Source organism: Electrona antarctica, assembly GCF_951216825.1.
Source record: "Electrona antarctica genome assembly, chromosome: 24".
In the NCBI taxonomy this organism is placed as follows: domain Eukaryota; kingdom Metazoa; phylum Chordata; class Actinopteri; order Myctophiformes; family Myctophidae; genus Electrona; species Electrona antarctica.
In genome coordinates this window covers 3,701,467-3,712,189 of record NC_136803.1, presented here as the reverse complement: position 1 = coordinate 3,712,189, position 10,723 = coordinate 3,701,467, and the positions used below count along the sequence as shown (strand labels likewise).

Genomic DNA, 10,723 nt, shown 5'->3' with positions numbered 1-10,723 from the left:
GACACATGTTCATGTGAAAAGAGTGCAAAGAAAACCAATTAGGTGCATATGGGAAGTAGGATACCAGAAAAAACAATCAAACCTAATACCTGTCTAAACAGCCTGCTATCTGTATTTCAGACTTTTATATTTTATACATGAATGTTGAGTACTGGTGTTGTTGTTTTGTCCTGTATCTGTTCTGTAATTGTTGTCATGTATCTGTTGTTTGTCCTGTCTCATGTGCAAACTTCAATAAAAATACTTGAATAATAATAAACAGCCTGCTATCTAAATCAGTGCTTTCCAAAGTGCGGGTTGGGGACCCCCAGGGGTCCATGAGGGGGTTCCAGGGGCTCCCCAGCTAAATTATTCTAGTTAGGAACATAGGAATATTGCTGCCATGCTGAAAATAGCCCATCATCTACAAGCTCACAATGCTATATTTTATTTGATAGCCTTCCTGAGCTGGAATGTGGCTTTTGTGCCCTCAAAAACATTGCATCACCAAAGGTCAAGTGGCCTTTCTTTCCCCTAAAATGATGACACAGGATAGGTGGGCAGTGGGCACCATGTAAATTGGCTGTTTTTGTGTTTTACCTGCTGGAAGAGGCCCAGTCATTGAACTGCGACACTATATCGCCATCTAGAGGAATTCTGAGAGCACGACAGATACAGTCCAACGTCCACGTGATAACGGTGATAACTGCTCCACTCATGCAATATGCATGGTTGGTGGTTCCTAGTACAGAATACGAACACAAGCAGAAGATACAACATGACAACCGCAAGATATTGAAGATAAACCTGTTGCAGCCAGGTGAGAAATAGCCTACCGAATGCGCGTTAAAAGTTCACAATGGTTTAGATTTAGAATGATCCACAGCTGATCATAATGACCAGGCAGAGACCACATAAAAGTGAAACTTTGACGCAGGCCATTATTCGCCGGCGGAGAAGCTTTTGCACAACACCGCCGGCATGCATGCATGTAGGCTAACCCTGGAAATAAATGGTATCAAAATTAAAATGTAAATTATGGCCAGGGGATTTTAGTAATCTGATGTGACAGAAGGAATTGACTGTAAAGAAACACGTTTTTTCTGTTTTTTGATGTTTGTTTCTGAACAAATATCAAATATTGGTTCACTTTTCTAATATTCTAGCCCACAAAATAAATCTGGACCATATGCTCATAGACTGTAGACCATGCTTCAATTTTCGGACCAATTTAGTCGGTAATTACAAGTAGGCCTAGGCTTAAATCTCTCTCTCTCTCTCTCTCTCTCTCTCTCTAATGATTAGCCAAAGAATATTTGTACAGATCACTCAGTGACAGGGTTAAAGAGCATTACCACCCCCGTAAGGCAATTGGTGCAGTCCGTTCATTGACAAAACTGCACACATAGCCCGTCGCCTTATAGTTTGTATAACATTGTAAAATATAACATTGCCACTTACTTGGCAGTCTATAATTCAGGACTGAACTGAGGCTTTCCTTCCTAATAGTAGTAGGAGGACATTAAGTCATTGTTGTGTGTGTGTGTGTGTGTGTGTGTGTGTGTGTGTGTGTGTGTGTGTGTGTGTGCCAGCCACTTCAGTCCAAGGTCCAGATGAGTTCTGCTGTGCTGGGTTCCGCTGGGTCTCCCAGGGAGACATTGGAGCTGGTGGCGTCCAGGCTGGGCTGCAGGACCACCTCGGTGGAGGTGGCCCACTATCTGGACCGACAGGACGAGCTGAAACACCTGAGGGAAGAGTTCCTGATGCCCAAAGTCGCAGACCTGCCTCCATGTGAGTTAACATTATATATAGAAGTGTCTATTTGTACGTCTCTAAATGTTTTGATGAATTGAACATGGTGGACCCTGTAAACAAGTGTAATGCTTAATTGGGTCATCCACTCACAGTTAACAGCCTTTGTATTGAGTTTGTGCTTGAAATGTACTGTAATTCTGCAAACTGTTAATAAATATTTCAATCAATCAATCAATCAATCAATCAAACATTAATACACACTAACTATAATATACAGCAGGTCAGTCAGTGGTTCTGGTTCTTAAAGGGATAGTTCAGATTTTTTGAACTTAAGTTGTATGAAATATTTGCCATTAATATAGTGGTTGCAACTGTATTAATTGATTGCCCGAGTCCCATGGTGGGAGTTCTGCTCTGGTTTTGGTCAATATTAAGTAGTTCCGGTCATTTTGTGGGGGGCACTGGGGCCACGCAGTAAAAGTAAATGAATCCACAAAACGAACGTAATTTGTATTGTTGACCTATTTCTAAAATATTAGCGCGACTTTCGTTCAACTTTGACCCCTCTATCACATGGAACTATTTTTTGGGCGTAGTGATATGGACACAAAAAACATAGTTCTGTGTGATAGAGGGGTAAAAAAAGAACGGAAGTTGCACTAATATTTTAGAAATAGGTCAACAATACAAATTACGTTAGTTTTGTGGATTCATTTACTTTTACTGCGTGGCCCCCAGTGCCCCCCACAAAATGACCGGAACTACTTGATATTTCACCAAAACCAGAGCAGAACTCCCACCACAGGACTCGGGCAATCAATTAATACAGTTGCAACCACTATATTAATGGCAAGTATTTCATACAACTTAAGTTTAAAAAATCTGAACTATCCCTTTAAACCATTCTGACTTGAGATCAGATTCTAAAAAAATCTTCTACATCAGTTTTCTGAAAAAGCTATTTTCTATGTCAGTCGTTCTTCGATTTTTGAAAAATAGCAGACCTACAAGCTCTTAGATTTAGGTCCTAGAGGTTTAAAATATAAATTAGGAAATACAAATTAATCAAAGTGCCAAATTGCATATGAAATTGGTGGCCCTTCACATTAAAGAGGTTGAGAAGCACTGGTCTATTTTGAATACAAATCTTGCCCGGTTGTGTATTTGGGGATCTATAAATCCAATATTCACAAAGAACATGCTGTATAGATGCTGTATACGTTGTCATTCCTGAAAACATATTTTTAGTTTTTTACAAACCCCTCGTACTGTCTCTTGTCTGTACAGCTGATCTCTCTCTTGTCGACGGCACTGAAGAATGCATCTATTTTGTGGGAAACTCGTTGGGACTTCAGCCCAAAAAGGCCAAGGGATACCTGGATGAAGAGCTGGAGAAATGGGCCAAAACGTATGCTATGTTAATTGTATGTGTAGAGATAATGGCAAAGTTTAAAGGAGAATTCCATACTAAAAGGCTTTCTTACCTTTCTTTGTAGTTGTTACGTCCCCACCAAAGAGGTCCAGGTGTTATTTTGTGCAAAAGCTCCTTATTGGCTATTTCCCCTACCATAAGCCCTAAATGAATTGCATTGAATTGAATGGGGCTATGGGGTGTTGTGCTAATTCGCTTATTTCCATCGCTCAAAATTATTATCTTTTTGTATATATATCCTCTCTTCATAATGTAAATAATATCCCAAGCGGCACACTTTACTACTTATTTTGATGGAAATAAGCGAATTAGCACAACACCCCATAGCCCCATTCAATTCCCATTCAATGCAATTCATTGAGGGCTTATAGGGGTAATAGGCAATAAGGAGTTTTTGCACAAAAAACACCTGGACCTCTTTGGTGGGGACGTAACAACTACAAATAAAGGTAAGAAAGCCTTCTAGTATGGAATTCTCCTTTAACTATCAATCATTTAGCTGGGGAATGTGGGATTTACTAGTCTTCTTTCGTTGTACTTGTTACAATGACAATAAAGATCTATTCTATTCTAATTATTATATACTAATATGAATATCATATAAGGGTGCTGAAGAAGGGCTGGGAAATATATCAATATCATATATCTACAAGCTCACAACACGTCACAAGAGGATATGTTGTGAGCCCGTAGACAAACAGTATCATAACAACATTTTAGCACCACAATTTTGATGATGAGGTATTTGGTCAAAAGATATTTGATAATATATTTGAATTTGTCAATATTGCTCAGCCCTATATAGACTATGACGTACTGTACAATTTACAATTTAGGCATTTAGCAGACGCTCTTAATCCAGAGCGATTTACATTAGGCAAGAACAAAAAAGCATGGGAATACATCACATATATAAAATGCATTTATCATGAAACATGCGTAAGCTAAGAACGTATCTAGAACATATCTATATAATGACACCATACATATAAACTATACATATACTATGCTATACATATGTACTATGAAGTGCTATGACTACATACAATGCAATTATTGTGCTGTCTACTGTGATGATGATTTTCGTTTCTGATTATGTTGTTGTATATGTCCAGGCGTGTTCATGGCATGCTCATATTGTTGTCATATTTACAGAGCTGTCCATGCTCATTATTGTTGTCATATTTACAGAGGTGTCCATACTCATTATTGTTGTCATATTTACAGGGGTTGCCATGGTCACGTTCAGGGCTCTCGGCCGTGGGCCTGGGCAGAGAACAACATAGAGGAACTCATGGCCAATGTTGTTGGTGAGAACAAGCTCTTTTTATCCCCCTTAATCTACAATTGATATGGGTGAACGTTATGATTACATCATCCTTGTGAAGATTGTTTTGAGCAGCCTGAAAAGAAATGTACTGCTGATGCGGATGCTGTTTTTCCACTACTGTCCTACATAGTATATGCTATGAACTGTACAGACTGGGAGCTGACCAGTACAACAATAACAGTCTTATGTTGGTCACTGGGGAGGTGCCCAGTACAACCACAGTCTCCTGTTGGTCACTTGGAGCTGCCCAGTACAACCACAGTCTTCTGTTGGTCACTTGGAGGTGCCCAGTACAACCACAGTCTTCTGTTGGTCACTTGGAGCTGCCCAGTGCAACCACAGTCTTCTGTTGGTCACTTGGAGCTGCCCAGTGCAACCACAGTCTTCTGTTGGTCACTTGGAGGTGCCCAGTACAACCACAGTCTTCTGTTGGTCACTGGGAGCTGACCAGTACAACCACCCAGTCTTCTGTTGGTCACTGGGAGCTGACCAGTACAACCACAGTCTTCTGTTGGTCACTGGGAGCTGACCAGTACAACCACCCAGTCTTCTGTTGGTCACTGGGAGCTGACCAGTACAACCACAGTCTTCTGTTGGTCACTGGGAGCTGACCAGTACAACCACCCAGTCTTCTGTTGGTCACTGGGAGCTGACCAGTACAACCACGGTCTTCTCCTGTGCTGACCAGCACAGTCTCGTCTACTGGGGTCGAGTTGGGTTTTTGAGGGAAAGCGACCACCCAGCTTTTTATAGCATGTGCTGGGTTTCAGGCCCTGTGATTTTCAGCATGTGAACTCTGACCTTTAGGAATAAAGACCTCAGATTTCTTTTTTGTCTTTGTCACTATTACTATTATTAGTACGACTACATCTTAACATAAAACCGGTTTTCTGAACATGAATGCTCTTTTTCAGCCCTGGTTCACAAGCACACACCTGGGAGCTGACCAGTACAACCACAGGGGTACAGGCTTTTGGTCCGACTGTCATTAGACCGACAACCTACCTCAAACTCTAACCTCAAGCACGGGAGCAGCGCATGTTCGACCGCATGTCCGACCGTTGTTTCCGCATGTCGGTCCGTTGGTGTGTCTAATCTGCGTGTGCATCCCCAACCACAGTTCTATTGGCTACTGTTGTACTGGGATTCACTTCAATTCTGGGAGCTGACCAGTACAACCAGTTCTATACTGTTGGCCACTGAGCAGCTCCACTGGAGCAGTTGGTGGTTCATTGCCTCGCTCAAGGGCACTTCAGCTGTGTTGAGAGAGAGGTTATTTGCCAGTCCGGGAGATCAAATCAGGACACCTCTGACCAGAAGTGCACTCTTCTGAACTGTAGGCCAGGATAATATGATAAACAGATGTTGAACTGTCTAGTGCTCATGTTTTAGTGCAGTATCTTCAGTGTTACTATTACTATAGTGCCATGCCCATTTGTTGCTTGCCTGCTGTTCGCTAATCGGTACTGGTGAACCGCTTCTCTGATGGACTTCACACTCGACACTGCACTTCCTTGATTGATTGATTGAAATATTTATTAACAGTTTGCAGAATTACAGTACATTTCAAGCACAAACTCAATACAAAGACTGTTAACTGTGAGTGGACAACCCAATTAAGCATTACACTTGTTTACAAGAGGGTCCACCTTGTTCAATTCATCAAAACATTTAGAGACGTACAAATAGACACTTTTATATAGTCAAAGAACAGAACAGGAATTCATCATAAAGGAGGTAAAAAGGGAAAAGAAACATATACAGTGAGGGGGAAAAGGGGTCTTTTCACAGTCCATACACCAAGTGTGAAGTGGAATGCATGAATGGTTCTCAGGCTATGTGAAGGGCAGTGACACAGATATGCAGCATACTTATTACTTACTTTATAGATGTTTTGAGTTAGGCAGCTTCCTTAGGTCGTTGAACTCTTGCATCCCGGTGTGTTTTGTAGAGTCCAAAGTGCAACAGAATAATTCTCAGCATTTCGCTCCATTTCAACGCAGGCATGCGTAGGGCTCTCACAACCGTGTCATTTTACTTTTACAATTAATTATCATTCACATACTTACGATGAACGATATCATTGATATCAGTGTTTTTGACATTGAACACTGGAATAGAAACATAACATTTCTGTGTGCCTTTCAGGCTTTGTAAGTAAAAATTGCACAGGGCAGATACCGGTATAACAAATGATTTAAATATACTTAGAAATTATTGACAATGACCGGTACAAATAATATAAGAAAATCTACTATAGTCAAAACAGATATATATATATTTAATAATCTTATATGTTCAATGCAACATTTCTAAAAAGTGAAAATGGCTGATGTGACGTGTTCTGAGCTTGTAGAACAGATCAATTTATGCAGATTAATGGAAATGATTGAGGATTATGCTAAATTGTTGTGATTATTTTACAATAATTGTGATCAGACAATTGTGTAATAATTGCTACTGCAGTAGGTTATAGTTGGAGTTGTCGAACAGTTACAAGTGGTTGTGGAATTTTGAGAGAGAGTGTGCTGACGTGATGACAGCATGACACGAAAGAAAATAACTGAATTGGTATGTCTGTCTGTGTCTCTCTCTTTCTCTCTCTCTCTGTCTCCATTACAGGGGCTAAAGCTGAAGAGGTGGCGTTGATGAATGGTTTGACAGTTAATCTACACCTCCTACTAGTAAGATTTTGATCAAATCAAACCCACATAGGGAGTAGATTCAGTAAATGTCATGTTCCTGTAGTCCAGGGGTTCTCAACCTTTTTGGCCGGGGACCCCGGGAAATGCTTTGGCCATGTCTCGCGACCCCCGCCCGCCCCCCTCCCCACCGCCAATACAAACTGACTGCAAAAATAACCTTAATAATTGAGAAAATATATCATAAATTAATACTGAAACCAGATATAATCATTAAGGAAAGTTTAGGCATGTACTAAGTGTACTATGTAAACGCTTCATTTCCATTTTCCAGCCATTCAGTTGCAAAAAAAGAGGGAAAAAAAACCCTTTTTCTTTTCTTTTTTTTTAATAATTTGGGGACCCCCCAAAATAATTTGGGGACCCCGCGAGGGGTCGCGACCCACGGGTTGAGAACCCCTGCTGTAGTCAGTAGGCGGTCAAAAAGTATTTTCGGTTGAACCCCAGCTATGAATGTTTTAAGGCACTTGTGATTGATATAATTACAATTAATATAGGTAGCTTGGCTTTTCATGTTTTATTCCTTAAAGGGAAATTTTGCTGATTTCGAACCTGTGTATTTCTCGGCAAGTAATAGTAATAGTAATAGTCACCCTTCCTTTAGTAGTTTTGGGGTTATTTGTCACAGTACATTTGCACATAAGACAGTGAAATCCTTCCGCTGTGTTTGCCCATCCTAACTATTAGTTGCAGTGGCTGCCATTAATACGGCACCCGGGGAGCAGTTCAATAAAAGGAGAGAACACACCAATATGGAATGAGCGAATGTTTATTGGAAAGATTTTGGCAGCAGTTTAGCAAAGGCAAAATTATGGCAGAGCATTATTTTGGCGATTAGACTCCAATTGCATTTGTTGAATAAGATTAGATTTTAATAGGGAGAACCCCCCCATTGGAGCATTGAAGTCTAGACGCTGGTGGTGGCAGCTGAGCAGATGAACCTCCTTCCTTCTCAACACTAGATGACAAGGTGGAGTTGGGGATGGAGGTGGGTTGCTTGTTGCAGACTGAAAAGAGAAGGCAAAGTGTCAGAGGCAGAGATATTTAAAGGCGGAGTCAAATCACCTGATTGGCTGCTGCAAAGTGCTAGGATTTGAGAACAGATAATGATGAGCCATGATAGTGCTGAAAGGCCGAATGAAAGCGTTGGTTAAGATCTTCCTTATTAAACCTACGCTAAAAGCTACATTTAGGGTTTAAATAGGGACTTTAAGCAACGACTGTTTTCAGGACGGCTCCGCTACGCGGAAGTACGGCGGCTATGACGCCCACGCCGTAGCTGTCAAAATCGTTAAGCAAACAGCCTCCGTCGCGCGTCAGCTAACTTGCCGATATTGCTTAATTCTTACATGCGCTGGACATGATCAGCAGTGGAAAGAGGAAGGTGCTGGAGCAATCTGTGTTATTCTAAAACTGTTTTAATAAACATGGTTAATATGACATATGGTATTAGTGTTATTTCTTCATTCAGAGCATGCCAACACATTACACAGCATAAGAGAGGTGATGGAGCAATCGGTGTAAATATATGACAGCTATAATTTCAATAAACATGGTTATGACATGGGGTTGTAGACACTACGTGTAAGTGTAGGTTCTCCCGTAGTAGAAATTGCTGCGACGGAGAGCAGGTTTATGTATCGAGCACTGATCCATTTCCGGTTGACGGTGGCCGACTGCCGTATCCGTCGTTGCTTAAAGTCGCTATCGCCTTGTCCAGGGACTCTTTGACACATAAGAGTGACACATCTAATTCCCAGGAGACCCCTCTACCCACCCAATCAGGCACACACTTCCACAGTTAGCTAAACATCGCACCCGTGCGAACTGAGCGGTGCAACTATACTTTGGTACCTCACATCAGCACAATTTAATTTAGGTTGAAAATCAGCTAAATGTCCCTTTTTTTTAAAGGAGTATTTCACCACCCAAAAGATGTAATGTATTCATTCTTCCCTATCAATTACTCACCCCTTGAATATGTGACGTCATGAGGATATGGTTGGATACAAGACAGTAGGGTTGTTCTGAGAGCTGGGTTGGAATAAATCAGAGTAGTATAAAAGAGAGTAATGACACTCCTGTTGACTCTCATTGTAACAATGGAATGCGGAAGTGCTCATTTCTCAATGGAATAGTTCCAGCCATAGGAGCAATGTTTGGAACTATTGCCCATAGGCACCCGCTTTGTGGCGAGATCAAAGCGTGTCACCACTCTCTTACTACATTACTCTGGAATAAATAAAAGAACTGATATACTATATTCACCAAGTATTTATCTTTTCGTTTTTGGATTCTTCATCCACGTAAAGGAAATTAAGGAATGTGTGACAAAAACTAAAATTCGACCTGAAGTCAAGGCTTCACAGGGTGAGTAATGGATAGGAGAAAAGATATAATATAAATATATTTTGAATTGAAAGTACTTCTTTAACTAAGATGCCAAATGATTCCCTTGTAGCTTTCCTTTTATAAACCTACAGAAAAACGCTACAAAATCCTCCTGGAGGACAAGGCGTTCCCGTCGGACCACGTGAGTAATCCAGCCATCAGTTAACCACTCGAACCTCATAATAGGCATTCTGTGAAAATGGCTGATCTACAACCTCACAATGTGAGTTTGAACATTTGTTTATGAGTCGCGATATCCCTTTTTTCTGTTTCCAAAATAAAATAAAATGTCTCATTAATAAAAAGAAAAAAACAGCTGATATGTTTCCAAAGAAAAAAAAAGGGGTGAACAGCAAGCTAGCGAGGTCAATGAATATGAAGTATATTGTTGTAAATGGACATCTTGTATACTGGACCTATACAATTAATGATGGTGGTATAACTTGCATGTATAGCACATTTCAAAGTGTGCTACATAGGGCATGCAGAGAAAGATAAAATAAAAAAAAATTGATCGGAATACAATACCTTGAATATAAATAAATAAAGGTCAAAGTGCAATTATGGTTTAACATATTGACACACTTCATCAATCATCGTGTATTAGTTTGATTGATTGAAATATTTATTAACAGTTTGCAGAATTACAGTACATTTCAAGCACAAACTCAATACAAAGACTGTTAACTGTGAGTGGACGACCCAATTAAGCATTACACTTGTTTACAAGAGGGTCCACCATGTTCAATTCATCAAAACATTTAGACACGTACAAATAGACACTTCTATATAGTCAAAGAACAGAACAGGAATTCATCATAAAGGAGGTAAAAAGGGAAAAGAAACATATACAGTGAGGGGAAAAAGGGGTGGGCGGTGGGGGGGTATTCAGATTTTTACGGGGGCCAGATTCGAACATGTACAGTAGCATGTTAAACTCTAGGAACTACGTGGTACAAATCAAGTCAGATTGTGTATTTTGTCTCCAAACTATTTATTGATTTGAAAAAATGATCAGCATTATTTATATAGCATATAGCATATATCTAATTACATATAATTTTACAGTTTTTAAGACGTGGGGGCGTGTGCAATGTCATATTACAATTATGGGCCAGGTAAGAAGCGCTTTCG

At 40.3% G+C, this 10,723-nt stretch overlaps 1 protein-coding gene across 1 annotated transcript in view; it reads left to right on the top strand.

The window, feature by feature from the left end:
- Positions 1–1,592: 1,592 nt before the first annotated feature.
- The window catches only part of kynu (kynureninase), a gene marked incomplete at its 5' end in the record, with an annotated part of 20,506 nt that continues 11,375 nt past the window's right edge, over positions 1,593–10,723 (top strand). The window contains 5 exons of the mRNA XM_079495314.1: positions 1,593–1,770; positions 3,022–3,142; positions 4,394–4,476; positions 7,119–7,180; positions 9,660–9,731. Of these exons, the coding sequence (XP_079351440.1) occupies positions 1,593–1,770; positions 3,022–3,142; positions 4,394–4,476; positions 7,119–7,180; positions 9,660–9,731 (516 nt within the window). The remainder of the gene's footprint in view (positions 1,771–3,021; positions 3,143–4,393; positions 4,477–7,118; positions 7,181–9,659; positions 9,732–10,723) is intronic.